Here is a 17,664-nt window from a genome sequence, read left to right as displayed (position 1 = left end):
TTTAAAAGTATATATTTTTTTTCCTTTGCGTCTCGTTTAAATGCAAAAACATAACTGTCGTTCATGCAAAACAGCACTACAAAATGGAAAATAATGCAATGCCTGGAAAACCTGCATGCAATTAGGTGCAAACTTCGTCACTCTCGAGCACATTTACAAAAACATATTTCATGTAAATCAGTCCATATGTTTACACAAGTTCAACATGTTTTGAGGCCGTGTTCTTTTTTTTGCGTTTTTTTGCAAGTGCTTTGACAGATGATACATTGACCTCAGTGTCAAAGTTGGCAAATATTCAGTTTAATACAATTCACTGAGGCACTAACCATGTCATCGCTGGATTACATCAAATGGAAATAAAGGCACCATATATTTACTTTAAAAAAAGATTTTAAGCCATAGAAAACAGTAAGGTAATAGTGCTTGACCGGTCTCGTTAGTGTGCTAGCAATTCTCATTTATGATCTGTAGTACGTTTATGTATTGTGTGAATGTAAAATGATTTAAAAAGAAGAAATTTCTCCTGACTGTTCCATTAATACTTATTGGGAAATTATTAGGCGTAACAGGCAGACTACACACAGTCAAAACTGATAGGGTGATAACAGTGGTAAATGAAGCTTTTTTACAATATTTTTGGTTTTACAGGCTACAGAGGTCAACTGACAAGCAGGGTCCATTCAGAGGACAGAGGCCTGATCTATAAAGGTTGCAAGTGTTATGTCACGCTGTGAGAGTCCTCCACATTCATGAGTACTGAGGGTGATCTGAACCTACCAGAGAGAAAACAAGCAGATGCTCAATAGAATTAAATTAATACACATTCCTAGTCTTATTGACAATTAACCAGTTCATGTTTTTCAAAATGTAATGTGTTTCTTCTCTGAAACTTTGTCTCTTTTGTATTTGTAAAAAAAAAAAAAATTCTTCTAAATTATACAATGTACTATGTTATTTATTAATTATTTTCTGAATTACATTTTTAGAAGAATACTAAATATCAATCGTTTATAATTAACATTATATTTTCAAAATAAACACATTACTGCAATCACAGCCATGACCCTCAATGTATTAAAAAACGGTACACTGATGAACGTATTATGTATTTACCTTATTATACACATTAAACCATTCAGGGTGATGATCCATTTTCTCAGCCTGTAGTGCTACTCTGGACATGAACCCAAAAGCCTAATGGGGAAAGAGCATGTCCTAGCATTGTGCATACAGTACATAAAAGTATGATGCAAGCTGCATGTATATGAATTGTGAAGTATATAACTAGATGAAGTGGATAGCTTGGAAGAGGTTATTACCTGGTTGAAGTCTTTGAAGAGGAACTCTTTGTAAATGGCATCTCTCCCCACCACCTCCACCCACTGAGCGTTCCTCATCATGGGCAGGATGTGCTCCCTCTCCTCCATAGTAAGAGTCTGGATCTTCCCAGCCTGAGTGTTTAAAACAGTTCTCATTAGAAAATATCCTTTAATTTTATGTATGTGGGTTTTGTGTGCTTTGTAAAAAAAAAAAGAAAGAAAAAAAAAAAAGAGTTCAAATCATGCCATCTCTGGGAGTAAAATGTAGTAGGTGTGTGTATATATACAGTAAAAAAAATACAGTTAAAACTACTCATGTGAAAAGTTGTTTACAATGTGTTCATTTATATTATTTAATATATTACTTAAAATAACAATCATTTTAATAACAATTTCACTTGACTTTAATCATTTGTGTGTGCATGAATATAAATGATTTAAATATTATTTAAATAAGTATTATAATAATTATATTGAAAATACTTCATTGTAGAACACATAACATTTAAACCGTTTTCTAAACACTTATACTCTTTAAGCAACCATTCCAAAGGGGATGTTTCAGAAAAAAGCTCTGTGATTGGTTGTTGTGAACCCCATATGGAAACAATGATGACTTGCATTTTCAATTTTAAGAGCTTTCACTATATTCCTGTGGTGGTTGGACTAATGAAATTCCTCAGCTACTTAACTCTTCCCTCTTGCCCTTTCGGTAAAGATTACATGGGCTTCAAACACATGTCTGTTACAAGAAGACGTTCAAATTTATAAAAAATTTGAAAATATAGAATTTCTATATAAGCCAGTGCTAAACTTTGTTAGAAATGTTGTGCACTTTTAATTGAATGAAAGGAAAATTAAGCTGATTTGTGTCAGCATTTTCCTTTGTACTATCCACACACACACACACACACACACACTATTGTCCCTGACTAAACCATCAGTATATTGCGACAGAGCGCCTGTGCAAACACATGTCAGTCATAATGAAGCTCCAACACTGATAAAGCTGGCTGATGTCAACAGGTCTCTTAGCAACAGTCTAATCTGCTGAACTAATGCTGCTGCACGAACAGACACGGATCGAGAAGAAAGCGAAGTAAAACCACGAAAGCTTGATGATTGTTCTATTAAATGATTAACAGTGTTGACAACATGCGCACTATAAAATGTGCTTTTAAAATCTACCAGAACAGTGTTATATGGCAAAACCTTGAATCGGCAAAAAAAAAATCCTTTACTCGATTATGTCTTAAAAAAACAGTTAATGGAAATCGTGTAATAGGACAACAAAACGTCAGAAATGAATGTAAAAAATTAAAATAACAGCAGCCATTTCCAATATATTTAAAGCATTTTGTTTGTGCCAGTGTAATGCATTTATTTGCAACTTTGAGAGATATGCACAAAGTGGTTGTTAGTCCACGTGCGATAACAATAATACAATTGAAAAGGTTTTTATATGTTTTTCTTACCATGTTGTGGGTGCTGTGCGTGCAGCGCTGATATGGTCTCGTGCAAGCAGCTGGATTTCAATCTGTTTCCACAGCGCAAATAACCAATCCTACTACGGTGAAGGGACGTCTCATGAATATTAACTAAGTTGTGTGATTGGACGCTCTTGAAAAGTCACCAGGGAACGTCAGTACGCACTACTGAATATTAATATACGGGCCTTCTTGCTGCTGCGGCTGCCCTGCCAAAAGCCTGAACGAAGTAGGAATGTGTTTGGGAATCACTTTTGAGATTGAGAGAGAGGGAATAGGAGCAAACTGGACACATATGAAAGGACTGATAAAAAACAATGACTTCTAATAGCAAGCGTCTGTTCAGGAAACAAATGCATGCCATTTAATGATAATACCTGACTGAATGCGGCAAAACGGGAAATTATATCACTTGAATGAAAAGATTCATCCAGGGTCACACACAAACACAGGTCACTCACCTAACATGACAGAGAGTACAAACATGAGAAGTCCTCATGCATCTTCCCTTTTATCTCTTTGCTTTTTCTCCTAAGATAAGATAAGATTCATTTGATCAAGATCATTTCTGTTATTCCCTTTTCTACATTTATACACTAAACATAACATGTTTCGGATACAGATAATTGTGATTTGTGCCTTTTATGAATAGGAAGTATCATCCTCATACTTATATGCTGTTTTTTTAGCTGTGTTTTTTATTCTTTTTACCTAGCAGCACGTGCTACTCCCTAGTCAATTATCCTTCCTATCTTCGTTGGTCAATCTTTTGTTGTTTTCTGGTAATAAAATTGTCCAACACATCTCAAAGATCACATGTAATCACATGTACAGTACAGTGATCTTTGAGCGCTCTTTATTTTCATATGCTCAAAAAGAAGAAAAAGAAAAACAGCAGATTTGGGATTAACAATGAAGACAATCAATATCATTTTCCCTTTTTTCACTCTTCTCTCAGCAGGGCTGTGTGAGAGACATCATAAAGGTAAGTCATGGGTATGATATTCAAGTTTTTTAAATAAGTAAGAATGAGCATATTCACTGTATTCATAGCATACTGCAATCTCTGTCCTTTTTTTAGTTTACAAGCTGAACATGGATAAGGCATTGCTAATATTCCATAGCGAACTTCCGTACATCGTTAGTGTTTACTACACCTCAGATTATTGTTATAAGGTATTTCAACATTTTTTTTTGTCTTGATAGTGGCTTTTCATCCCCCCAACCCTCTAAAAAAAAGAGAGAGAAAATATATGCAGGTTAAGTGGTTAAATGTTTTGTGAGCAGTATGAACCTTTATTTAATATCTAATAATATAATAATATTAAATAATAATATAAAATTTCTATGTAATATGTGTAACAAACCTGTATGCCTGCTTGAATGGTCAAAAATGGTGTATGTAGGCCTATGTTAGATGAATATTAAAGAAATACTATTAAATGACAGCAATCTACCTCTTTGACAGTGTCTTTATCAGCCCCTTGCCACAGTTGGGAATGGGCAGAGCAATATTTCTGTGGTAGTGAGCACACAATTCACACTGACTATAAAAATCACACCTGTGGATGGAAACGGCACTCTGTGCAGGTAAGAATCACCTTGAACTACACCTCAACTTGCTACATTAACTAACATCATACTAAATAATGATCCTTTTTAAATGAAGCCTTTTCAATAACCCTGTTTATAAATCAGGTACGGAAGGACCTTACATAGGCTAGATATATAGCCCTAATAGCAGCCAATTGCATTTGCAGTCACTGAGACTATTTATGACCATGTGTTTGAATGTGACCTGGCTTTAGTGCTGCCCTTTGGAGAATACCTCACTGTGCATTGATCGCACTGCATTTTGGGGTTAACAAGTTGACACTGGAATAATGATGATAAAGACCATTAAAACATCCCAGCTCGGGGGCCTCTCACAAACCCCAGCTGGGATGTTGGAAGGAGGAAACCGTAGCAATACTTACAAACAACCTGGGCCTCAAACAGTCATCAAGGTTTGGGCCGTTTTCAAATAGGTTGTCGGGAGTGTCTGATTTCATAAGACAAGTCACAGTATCTCTCCCACCGTACGGCTGGGGTCTAGTCCTGGGCTTCTTTAAGATCGATACAGAGGTCACTTTCCAGACCGAGCCATTATCGATTTACTTTCTCTCCCAAAGAACGTGCCGGACACTATGTCATTCCCAGGTCGATCAATAAAGGCTTATAGTGCACATTTTGGGGGATGAAAAAGGTGAAATGGGTTCAAAAAATGCAGTTCTCCCTGTTGCCCTCCAGATGGCCTCCTTCAGCCTTTTCTATGTCTTTGTTTTGTTATTTTCAACTCCATGCTGCTTCAAAGAGGCATTTATATCTACAATACAATCATAAAATACAAAATGTTGGTGATGAACTATATAAACCAACTTGGTTTTTGTAAATATAAGGTGAAAGTTGATTTTTGGACTACTTTAGTTAAACAGTTACATCAGTCAGCAAACAATTTATGGTTAACAAGAAAACAACAAATTCATAAATCTGAAAATGTTGGTGATGATGTGTAACAGAAATTGTAAATAATGTTTAAAAAGAGGACAGCTTTTTAAACAAAACATTAAAAATGCAATAACCATCATCACGACTATAACGATGGATCAGTGTTTTATTACATGTTGATGACATTATTTCTCCTCCCTAGTCTGAGTCAGACATTTGAGGAAGCTGGCCATTATTCTCTCTGGATGAGGCAGTCTGGATTGCTGAATGGTGTAACCTGTTCTCTCACTGTGGATAGGAGTCCGAATAACGCATACCTGCGTAAGTATGCATGTTGTGTAATTAAAAACATTAAATAAGTCATCAAAAAGACACATATTGAGTTCCAAAGTTCAGAAGGAAAGCACCTCTCTCATATCCCAGGAGTCAGATGAAACTGTATTGATCCGCTAAACTGCTCGTTTCTTGAAAAAACAGCTCAAAGAAAAGCTTTTCTGCCATGTTTGTTTTGGAAGATGCCCTGGGAGGGGAGCATTGTGGGAAATACATTAGAGGAGCGTGAAGGATTAAAGCATAATGGGGTTTTGAAAGCACCACACTCCATAATGCGCCGTCTACTTTGCAATAGTGCAGATTATGTTGTAGATCAGACTTTTGAGGGCAAGTAGCCATTATCTGTCAGATATATGGCCAGTGTGACTAAACTCCCGGCTATAAGATGAGCTTCCATTAGGCGGACTGACTGGTGATTACACTCCAGCTCCAAAGGGCTCTCACAATGTAAGTGATGGTGCTAGTGATCAGCAAATGTTAAGAAGACCTGATGAGGGGACAGCGGGAAATAAAAAAAAACAGACTGTTTTCATTTGAATTGCACTACCCAGAGTTTTATTTTCCAGACTGATATTTTAAGGCTGTCTTGGACTGAAAAATAGAAACTCTGACCTCAGTCTTGGGTCTGTGATGACTACAAGCAGTAAATTAAACATACAGTAATTGGTCTGCTTAACCTTAAACTCTAACATTTGGACTGAAATTCGCAAATTAGAGTAACTTTGAGTGTTGCAGATTTTCAACTTAAGCAATTAGTGTTACATAATTTACTGTGAAATAAGCGTAAAATAATTTACTGAGGATTGAGTATAATTAGACAGTGATCATCAGCATTAACTGTATTACCTTTCACTACAAATAAACACATGACAGCAATTGTCCTCAAAGCTTGTTTTCAAAGGAAGCAATTGGTAGCTTTTGATTACAGTAAGAGTTTTCAAACATTTTAATGCCATGGACCCCCAACAATTATTACCGCTTTTTAAAATAAAAAGGGATTTATATATTTTCAGGTATACAGACCGATTTTACTGTGTACGTAAAATGTGTGATATTATTTAGATGGCATGCCTCTAAAATTAAATAATTAGCTTTTATTGTGCTAAAGCACACTGTACGTTCCTAGAATGAGAAATTAGTTTTTTTCCTTACTGTACTGATTAAAAATTGCGATTAATGTACTGTCAAATTTTATTTAAAAATTGTGTTAAATGTATTTGAATTATTAAACTAACTTTGTAAGCCCTAAAATGTTTTGTACCTCACAAAACTATGTGCAGATTTTTCTACACTGTTAAAACTGTCAATAAATTAAAAACATTTGTAATCTCTTATTTTCAACTTGATTTTACAGATAAAGACAACAATCTAATAATATTAAACTGAATAAAAAAAAAAAATGTTGTAATAAAATGCATTATTTTATTTAGGTTAACTAATTTATTTAGGGTATATATATTTATATATATACTGTATATATATACACGTAATGCAAAATGATGGACCCCAGTTTGAACACCCCATTTTAGAATGTTGGTATATTTTTTTACTCGTTTTCTCACTATAGCAACCAATTAGTTTCTCTTGCCTAAGTTATAGGACATTTGAAGCACGACAAACATGACATACTTAAAGGTACTCTTAAGTAGGCACAGTGTTGGATGTGCACCCAGTGTTTATTTATCTCAGGGCCAGTTTGTCCAGGCTCCTGCACTCAGTCATCACTATAGTATCATCACAACTTCACTGTTTCCCCTTGTGTCATCAAGTGTATTCACACTTTGATCAAATGGTCCTTTCTGTGTTTGTTTTTCCGCAAAATGTCTCCACTGTCCCATTGAAAAGTAGTGGCTTGAGATCACTGGGTGCAACATGTCCATTTGATTAGCCATGATATTCTGTGTGAGGGTTTTCGTCCATGTTTTGATTATAAAAGATGATAAACGGTGGGCTTCCAATTTAGGCCTTATGTAAGCATTATGTAACAATGTTGAACTCAATTTAGTTTTATGGAAAAAGTATATCAAATGCTCCTGATCTCACTCCAGTCTGATTTTTAGTTTGATCTTGCAGTATACACAAACTCAATAAAGATGTATGTACAGCTTCCAAATATTTGGAATATGATGCATTTTTGCTTCCTGTTTTACACCTTCCCTTAAGCAGTCAGTATCATGGAGGACGGTCTCTGACAGCCGATATGATCCATTCCATCATGCACTGTGAAAATATTGCCTCAGTATTGGAGACCCAAGGCTAGGGTTTCATAGATTGATTGTACGCCTATAGACTGGTTTCAGATTACATAAAAGGACACTGCTGGATTCTTGAGAGCTCTCTCGTGGCACAGCATGGGTGACAGAGGCAGTTCAGAGCAAAGGCTGAGAAAATCATAGAAACTGAGCATGTTTGTTACCCTTACTTTTTAATTACTGTAACTGACTAAATGCTGTCTTCAAGAGGCATTCACATAATCCTTATTGATAAACAAAAAAAAGTTCATCTTGAAATAACCCCCAAAAACAAGACGCAGTAAAATTTTGTATAACCATTGCTCTTATTTATTTGATATTGATTCCTCAGCGCTGTTGGCGGCATTCTTGATTCTGGCTTCTATCACTGTATTCTGGGCCTCTTTGCCTTATATACTCAGGTAATAATATTACTTGTTTTTCCAATTACACTGCTGTTCAAAAGTTTGGGGTAAGATTTATTTTTACTTTGAATTTTTTTACTTTTAAGATGAATACTTTTATTCAGCAAGGATGCATTAAATTGATCAAAAGTGACAGCCAGGATGTTTATAATGTTGCAAAAGATTTATATTTTAAATTTTATTGAACTTTCTATTCGCCAAAAAATCCTGAAAAAAAAAAAAACAGTTTAACATTAATAACAATAAGAAATGTTTCTTGAGCATCAAAGCAGTATATTAGAATGATTTCCGAAGGATAATGTGACGCTAAAGTCTGAAGTAATGGCTACTGAAAATTCAGTTTTGACATCACAACAATAATTTAAATTTTAAAATACATTAAAAAATAAATCAGATGTTTTAAATTGCATTATTATTTCATAATATTACTGCTTTTACTGTATATTTAGTTTGAATAAATGCAGCCTTGGTTAGCATAAGAGACTTCTTTCAAACTTTTGAACAGTATATAAACGTAATTAAAAAAAAAAAAAGTTGATTTCAAAATAAAATATTGTTTTATACCACTACAGATGCAGCTGTACACAGAGGCTAAAAAAACGTATCTGCCGTCGTGGATCTCAAAACTCCATAGAACTGGTGAGGGCAAAACGGTTCATACATGAAACAATAGGAACAGATGTTATGCATCATACACTGTGCAGTTGTTTATGCTTAGTTCATAGCAACTGTAATCTGCAATTTCCGGGATGATCACATCTAAAAAGCAAACGGCTGATAGAGATATGCAAGGAGCCTTGTAGCAGATATAGTTTAATTTTCTGAGATCTTGTTTGATTTTCCTGGTCTGAAAGTTTGATTAGCTTTGTCTGCGGCCTTCCATCCAGTTGTGTGGAGAGCCAGAGCAGGAAGAGGGTAATGCTAATTCCTTTGTGATGGATCTTACTGCCATCACAAGACCATATGGTGAATGGGAACATATTTCTTTGGAAATGAGAGAAACTATTCATGCTTCCCAAACATGTACTGTACTAGGCTGCTCATGCTCCACAAACATGGCCAAAGCAAAGACTGATTTTGAACATGAATTTATTTATAGTATGCTCATTTGACAAACCATAATCAATACTTTTCTTGACAAAACAGTGTCAAATGCTAAAACTGCAAATACTTTATGATATAAATTTGATGTGTATGTATATATATATATGTTCATATATATATTTGTGTGTGTATATGTACCAGTAATATTTAAATTTAATATTTAAAATATTTTTTTATTTATTAAATTAATTAATATGTGTGTGTGTGTGTGTGTGTGTGTGTGTATATAGCTTCAATTTTGTTCATGCAAATATGTCACTCCTATGTTTCAAAGCTAATGAAGAATATATTTTAAAAAATCATAGTAGATATGAAGGCCCATCTTAGAACTGACCTTTATTCAATGACATACTGAATTGATTATTTTTGTTTTTTAGGATGAGGCGAATAATGAACATTCTGTGGACAAAAGCAAATCAAAGTCATCAAGGCTGAAGTCACTGGACACATTTCGAGGGTATGTGCCAAAAAAATTACTTTTCAGTTATTTGGCCTAAAATGGTGACTTAATTTTGGACATGTTGAACTCTCTAAATTCTATGAACCTATTAATACCTATCAATTGTCATTGGCTTGACAGCCGCATTCGCTCATAGAATGCATTGTGGGACTAAAGAGAAGGGGTCACAGGCTGGACATACACTCACTCGAGCCATTGTTTACAGAGGTCGCTCTAGGCATCATCTCTAATATATTTTGCCTCTGTGCTGGGGAACAGTGGATTGCTGTTGAGCAAGGGTGATGTGATTTAATCGGGAAGCCCAGCAGGGCTTGATATTGGCTCGGGGGCAAACGCAGAAGCACGCCTCACCCGGCCGAAACAGGAAGCTGCTACGGCTTTGACCTCTCACTTCCCAGTAATTGATGTAGTAATACCATATCAACATATCAGAACATATTCAGCAGGCTGTAGATCTGGAGCTGGAGTGGATATGACTTCCCATATCAAGATTTGTGTAATGGATAATCCATGTGTGTTGCAAAAGTGCTTTTCAGATAGCAATTACCAGTGGCAATTTGTACTATCAACGACAGTTAGAATAACCAAGCTTTTATGGTTCTTAGAATTGCCATACGTTTTGTTCCAGCCTCTTTATGTGAAACTTTTAATGCAATTCATAAATGATCCTTTCACATTCGTAATCATATTCCTTGTAAACCGCAGTGCTGATAAAAACCGATGTTCCACTCAGTCTATACCTGCTTTTACTCTTGGATATGAAACAGTCCATTTCCTTGTTAAGTCTAATGGTTTTATCAGTGTGGCTGGAGACTTTGGTTCTTTGCTTCAACGTTTCCTTCATTTCAGCCTAAGTATTCTGTAATCTGGCACTAGAGTGCTGAATTTGAATATGATATAGACATCATCTCATTCATATAGACTCAATGGATGACATCACAGCTGGCTTGTCAGGTCCGTTGATTCATGATGCCGAGGTAATATTGGATTCTGCAACAAATGCATGATATTTCACAAGAGCTTTGCTGCTATTGCGGGTCCAAAATAAAATCAACAGTACAAAATACACATGGGATCCCTGATTTGGCTATACATGGAACTTAATATTGTCAGTGGATGTCTTTGGCTCTTTGTGAGCATATCAACCTAGAGAAAGCCTGTAGTGTTGCAACTCCCTTGCTGTATAACATGAAATATGGCCTGTCCAGCAACGAGTCAAAACTTTTCACTGAAGACAGAAGCATCTGTCATCTCCCCACCGCCCTGGTGAAATTGTTGCGGCTATGGTTTTTCTCAGAGCTGAACAATAGCGCCCTCAATTCATCAGTTGCCATCAACATGATATATAGTATAACTGTAGACTTTATTTGCATTTTAATTTTTTTAAAAGGATTTGGTTTTTAATCTCGCCAGCCAAAAGCCTGCAGCCAGTTTCCTCATATTTGTGATTACAAATTGACGCTGGTGGTTTTGTGATGATAAGTTACGATAACAGCAAATGTACTTCAAAATGTGCTCATTTAGTTAAATATACCCTGTACATTTCTAAGCAGGAATCAAGTCAGTTTGCTAACGTGCAACTCTTTCGTTTTGTTCTTGGCGACTGGAGGGAAAGTTCTGTCATTATTTACTCACCTTCAAGTTGTTCCAAACCTGTATACATTTCTTTTTTCTGCTTAACACAAAAGAAGGTATTTTGAAGAATGTGGTCCCCATTGACTTTCTCATTGATTTTTACATACTGTGAAAGTCAATGGGGACCATCATCTTTTGGTTCCCTACATTCTTCAAAATATCTTCTTTTATGTTTAACAGAAAAAAGAAACTCATACAGGTTTGGAACAACTTTAAATTTAACTATGTAATTTAATTTGAATGTTAATCATACTCCAATCGCAAGCCATGTTATTCAACTCCTTGATTTTAATAGTTTAACATATATAAGTATTTAAATTTGACCTGCACTCGTTTTATTTGATATCTCAAGCTTGTTACAGTGGAAACTGCTGTTTATATAAATCACAAATGTGTTTATATACATTAGAAATCACAAATGATTAGCATCAGCTACGTAGTTTAATTTGAATGTAAATCATTTTCAGATTGTACTCCCATTGCAAGTCATGTTATTTAACTCCTTATTTCAAGTGTTACCTGTACTAGTTTTATTTGAAATCTCAGGCTTTTAAAGTGAAAACTGCAGTATGTATAAATTACAAATGTGCCCACTCAGGAATTACAAAGCTCTGGGATAAAATGACAATGATAAATATACACTGGGAGTAACTGCCAAAATACATTTTGTACTTGTTAACAACAGTGGTTAATAAGAGGCAACACAAAGACACAACATTGTTATAGTGTCTGTTGCGGTTTTTTTGATAACTTACAGGTTATGACAGAAAGACAAAGAAAGCTTAAAGCAATAAAAGGTTTTTTTAAGAGAGTGAAAGCCTCCCAAACACTGAGGGGTTTTTAATTAAAATGATTGGCTATAACATGCTATATTGCAAACATTGTGCCATAGTCTCATCTTGAAAATGACTTAACCTTTGTCATCGGTACTATGGATACTAATGGATGCAAAGTGTGTGTGAGAAAGAGTATGTGTGTAAAAGAGAGAGAGAGAGAAGAAAGACAAAGACATGCTTACTTTAATAGTGCTCTTTAGAGGATGGCATGTGATTAAAATCTTGTATCAGCAGGTTAGGCCTAAAAGGAGCAGTAATGGTCTCTGTTCTGATCTCCTAATTGAATTTGGTGAGGAAAAATTTAGATCGGTTAGATAGAATGAAGTTCATCTGAAGGTCCATGCAGTGCTTTACTTTCTCAGTATGTTCTTATACAGAGAAACCAAAGAGAAAATTTCAACGCCACGATTCGAGTGTTGTCAGTTTAATAGCTGAGGTGTTGTCTCAGGGTCTGATCACAAAAATCTATTTCATGTCCACGGGCATATTTATGTTGTATAGTGCAAACATGCATATTCTGACATGCAAAAAGAAAAGCATCTCCTGCTGTTGCTAATTCAATGTAGTGTTCCATCATGCACAGTAAGTTGCAGCTTGGCTTCCTTGCACCAAGTTACACATCTACAATAAATTACAGCAGAGGGCTTTAGTCAGCACTTCTGGGTGAGGCGATTCAGAGGACAACCGTTCATTTCCTGAGTGATTCATAATGCTTAGGTTGCATTACCTTACACAGCATTTCGTCTCTGATATATAAAACAAATGCCACACCTTCTGGCCTTATGATCCATAATACTGATACAGTTTACCTTAAATGTACAAGTGACAGTTGAGGTACCAAAGGATATTGCAAAGCTAATTTATAATTTTTTAACTGTTCAAAATGTTGGGGTTGGTACAATGAAAGACATCTCTTATGCTCATCAAAGCTATTTTATTTGATAAAAAAATACAGTAAAATATTACTACAATCTAAATAACTATTAACAAATAAATATTAATATAGATAATATACTTTATATAGATAATATATTTTATATATTATATAGATAATGTACATTTTTGTAAAAACAATAACTGTCTTTATTGTCACTTTTGATCAATTACCTTGCTGAATGAATGTATTAATTTCTTTAAAACAGTATCTTACTAACCCCAAACGTTTGAATGTTAATGTATGTTGTATGTTGGATAAACTGTATTTTGAATCTCATTTGATCAAATGGAAAAAAGAAAGAAATGAATTGAAAAAAAATCTTTTGTCAAAATCTTTGTTGAAATTCTGAAATTCTGCTTGTTAACAATATTAATCATTAATAGTCTTAATATTTGCTTAATATTATTTTTAGATAATGTATTTTTTTTTTTAAATACTCCATATTCTGATTACATTTTTTGTGGCATTTTGTTTACAGATTCTCTCTGACGGTTATGATATTTGTGAACTCCGGTGGAGGTGGTTACTGGTTTTTCCAACATGCACCTTGGAATGGTGAGTTATTTTGCTGATTGGTTACATATATGTTGATCTGGGATGATCTCTCTAATTGTTACTCTATACAGGGCTCCATATTGCAACTGATGAATCATTCACTCATTTTCTTTTAATTTGTCAACTAAAATAAGTTGGCTTCTGAATGTTTCATTTAAACATTTAATATTTTCAGCTCTTGTTGTTTTTTTTGTTTTGTTTTTTGTTTTTGGCTTGAACCAAGTTAGCAATATACACTTACACTTATTATTTAGCCATTTTTAAATAAATACCACTAATTAAGTACATCCGATAAGAAATGAAAGCTAAAATGATGCCTCATAAATCTTCACGGCCTACCAAAGACAAAATGTACCGATATCAGATACTTACATTTAAAGTGCTGCTTTATCAAAGAGACACTTTAATTCAACATGCATTTTATACTTCACATCTACAGTATAACTTTTGGATGAACATGCTCAAAGGACGCAGATGAGAAGGGGTTGCATTTTAAATTTTAATGGGGGTCTATTACGAAGCACATCTCCTGGAGTATTCACAGATGAACTCAATTTAAGGCTCATAATGGCCTCTTCATCATATCAGCAGAATTGTATTGATCATAAGGGAAAGCAGATGGATTTTCATATTACTGTGATGCCTCCTCTGTCATGACTGTAGGAGCATTTATAAATCATTTGCTGTCTGAAAATCGAAAAATAATGAGAAAACAATGTTTTTAAAGGCACACCATCTTTTATCATCAGTTTCTACACTCTGAGTGACAGCATTAGTTTACAATTAAATGTGATTATGAGGATAAAACTAATCATTTGTCAGTCATTCAGAAATAAGATAATGCATTTCCTGCGTGTCAATCAAATGGCCAACTTTCCAGCAACTCTAGACAGACATGCACCAGATGTGTGTGTGTTTTCATGTGTGTGAATGTCTTTTTCCATGTACGTTACAGGTCTCACAGTAGCTGATCTTGTGATGCCTTGGTGAGCTGCCAGCATGTACTTAATGAATCGATGGAGAATGATTACTTTCCATTTTTGAGATTAATATGGAAAAGAGTGGGACTTCAGTCCAACAGTTTGGATCTGCCTTCAGAACCTTTCAGATTTAAGGCTTTTCCAACCCACCACCGTTTAAAATGCTTTGCCTATGCCAATTCATCTTTCTTTCTCTGAGAGTATCCATAAAGCTTGTAATACCCAGAGACTACTTTAATTCATGATTAAATGAATGCAGATTCCTCTATGAATAGAGACCCAGCAATGCAGTAACCACCTTAAATTGTGGATTTGTTTGTTATGGAAAAAAGCCATATACGTACACAATCTACCCCTCATTTGTCATACTAAAATCAGAATTGCTAAAGATCTAGCATTAACCAATGCAAATATATCGCAAAAGCATACATATGTAGTGATGCACAGTATGTTATGTACAATAATACTATCTTTAATTCTTTGGTAAGGTTTGTGTTCATCATAGGTACTTCTGTAGTGCTAGCATTCACCTCGATGCATAGGAAAGGTGTTCCATGGCTACAGCTCCTTCGCAAGATTACATGGAGAACCATTGTCCTGATGCTCATCGGTTTCTGCTTCATGAACTACAGCCCAAGAGATGGATATTGTGAGTAGGCTATACATATTTTCCAGTCCGTTTCTACAACAGTCATATATTAACTTTTATTTAAAAAAAAAATCATATGAATATAAAAATATTTATGAAGGACAGCAGTGGTGGTGCTGGCCCACTTGGTGGCCTTTTAGTTACAGGTTTTTTAAAAAATGTTTCCCTTTTTTCTGTAAATGTAAGACGGGAGAGTCAAGTCTAGCTGTTTTTAGTTTTTTTAAGAAATAAAGGGGATTAATTTTCAGTGACAATAATAATTTAGTTGCATTGACAGTCCACAGAATGATGAATGATGCACATGCCTCCTCTACACTCTTAAAAATAAAGGTGCTTCAAAAGGTTCTTCACAGCAATGCCATGGAAGAACCATTTTTGGTTCCACAAAGAACCGTTTAGTCAAAGGTTCTTTAAAGAACCATCTCTGTCTTACCTTTTTATAATCTGGAGAACCTTCTTTCACCACAAAGAACCTTTTGTGAAACAGAAAGGTTCTTCAGATGTTAAAGGTTTTTTATGGAACCATTTAGACATAAAGGTTCTTCTGTGGCATCGTGAAGCACCTTTATTTTGTATTTGAATTGGAATGATGCTTCTGCTTGCATTGCATTGGATTTAATTTATCATGGTACAATAGATAGCTAGAAGACTCATTATAGTTGTTCTATTCTGGCTGGTGGTGACTGATACCAGACAAACAGTGACATGCACCCTTCAATCTGCCCCCTTATTAACAAAGACTGTGAACTTTTTCTGAAGTAATACGAAAGCGTTACATTTTCAAGTCACCATATCCTCATTTTGAAAATGAAGTCCATTAGCTTCTGTTAATGATGAGAGAATGAAAGCCAAAATGTCTATTTGAGGGTCTCACAGCAGCACATTAAGACTGTCAGGGTAAAGCGAGGAGGGCAGGGAGAGTCGTCTGACAGGTCAGTGCAGAGCATTGCTCATACATTAGACAAAGCAGTTTAGCTGTCTGGCAGGATGGATGTGTAACTAAGTTAATAAAAATATTGTGATACTTTCCAGTGATCCAGTGGCAATCATATCTGGAGCCGTTGAACAGAGGTGCACAGAGCAAAAACAAGCCTGGCGTTAATGGTCAATTATCACAGATAGGGTTTCATCATGCCAGCTGCACAGCGGATTTTATGGAACTTCATGTAATGTAATTACAGCTTTTGCCCTAAACTGCAAAATTTACTCTCTCCATATCTGATACCTCAGCCTGTGAATCACTCAGAAAACATTTTCCCCCAACATACCTGCATTCAAATGCAACAAAATATATTACAATTCATTGAAAATCATTTGACTAAATGCTCTATTTAAACATGGCACCAGTGAGGATTTTAGTCGGTCTGTCTCTACTTGGCCACTGAAACCATTATCATCCTTGGAACTTGAAGAATGTTAATCTTAGAAACACAATGCATTAATGCTTTTATCATTGCAAATCTACCAAAACAGTCCCACTTCTACATAATAATTACCCTACTGTTTCTCCTTTCATAATTTAACTCACACTGAGCTACAGTGAACACAGGTAAACATTTTTAAAGCATTACAATGTTGATTGTAAACTAATCTTTTTGCTAAATTACTGACTGTCAATTCTTTGATTGATAAATTGCACAGCGGATTTGCTCTAGAAAGTGTGTGCATATGGGATTTAATTGACAGATACCATTAGTCACCGAACCACTTCCTGTCTTCGTGCACAGAGGTGGAGTATTTCCGCTTTTTATTTGATTTGTTGGATCAATGATCAGTATTATATTGTTTCTTGTGGCCCTTGGTACGTGCCACAAAGAGGTTTTCAATTAACTAATGTGCAGATTACCATCAATCTCTCGCTCTATATCGCTCGCTCCCATCACCCTCCCCAGCCAGCATCTCCTCAGATAAGCATTATTAGTCTCCGGCAGGGTAGATCACACCTCTAGAGTCCTGCAGTGAAAGACTTCTCACCTCAGCCTGGGCCTGTGTCAGCATAATCATCATTAGACTGTGTTATGGACATTAATCTGCTCTTCAGTGAAAAACAGCACAACACCTAGAAGTGTTCAGACCTTAGATGTGCAGTAAAATTCTTATCTAAAATGTATTTTATATTTCTTGCTACTGGTTGCTGTATATTCCCAGTAGTAGTTCTACGTTTTAATGCAATTACACCTATTTATATATATATATATATATATATATATATATATATATATATAG

The 17,664-nt window shown here is 35.2% G+C and overlaps 2 protein-coding genes across 2 annotated transcripts in view; one reads left to right on the top strand and one right to left on the bottom strand.

Moving 5' to 3' along the window:
- Window positions 1-349: 349 nt before the first annotated feature.
- LOC107601888 (pterin-4-alpha-carbinolamine dehydratase-like) lies at window positions 350-2,898 on the bottom strand. Its single transcript, XM_016294236.1, has 4 exons — window positions 2,795-2,898; window positions 1,320-1,451; window positions 1,114-1,194; window positions 350-773 (listed from the first exon to the last, which is right to left on the bottom strand). The coding sequence occupies exons 1-4, from the start codon at window positions 2,795-2,797 to the stop codon at window positions 681-683; spliced, it is 309 nt and encodes a 102-aa protein (XP_016149722.1). The 5' UTR covers window positions 2,798-2,898; the 3' UTR covers window positions 350-680.
- Window positions 2,899-3,718: 820 nt separating this feature from the next.
- The window catches only part of LOC107601802 (heparan-alpha-glucosaminide N-acetyltransferase), a 28,754-nt gene continuing 14,808 nt past the window's right edge, over window positions 3,719-17,664 (top strand). Inside the window, exons 1-10 of the mRNA XM_016294094.1 lie at window positions 3,719-3,791; window positions 3,888-3,982; window positions 4,275-4,396; window positions 5,496-5,614; window positions 8,210-8,279; window positions 8,855-8,921; window positions 9,764-9,843; window positions 13,733-13,809; window positions 14,765-14,795; window positions 15,278-15,438. Of these exons, the coding sequence (XP_016149580.1) occupies window positions 3,719-3,791; window positions 3,888-3,982; window positions 4,275-4,396; window positions 5,496-5,614; window positions 8,210-8,279; window positions 8,855-8,921; window positions 9,764-9,843; window positions 13,733-13,809; window positions 14,765-14,795; window positions 15,278-15,438 (895 nt within the window). The remainder of the gene's footprint in view (window positions 3,792-3,887; window positions 3,983-4,274; window positions 4,397-5,495; window positions 5,615-8,209; window positions 8,280-8,854; window positions 8,922-9,763; window positions 9,844-13,732; window positions 13,810-14,764; window positions 14,796-15,277; window positions 15,439-17,664) is intronic.

Source organism: Sinocyclocheilus grahami, unplaced genomic scaffold (genome assembly GCF_001515645.1).
Source record: "Sinocyclocheilus grahami isolate Dianchi unplaced genomic scaffold, SAMN03320097.WGS_v1.1 scaffold313.1, whole genome shotgun sequence".
Taxonomy (NCBI): Eukaryota; Metazoa; Chordata; class Actinopteri; order Cypriniformes; family Cyprinidae; genus Sinocyclocheilus; species Sinocyclocheilus grahami.
This window is presented reverse-complemented; position numbering and strand designations above follow the sequence as displayed.

Bases quoted from the DNA above. Each gene is read 5' to 3' on its own strand.
- LOC107601888 (XM_016294236.1), bottom strand. The intron at 1,195-1,319 runs GTAATAACCTCT...TTTCCCCATTAG, and splicing joins TCTTCAAAGACTTCAACCAG to GCTTTTGGGTTCATGTCCAG. The intron at 774-1,113 runs GTAAATACATAA...TCTCTCTGGTAG, and splicing joins GGTTTAATGTGTATAATAAG to GTTCAGATCACCCTCAGTAC.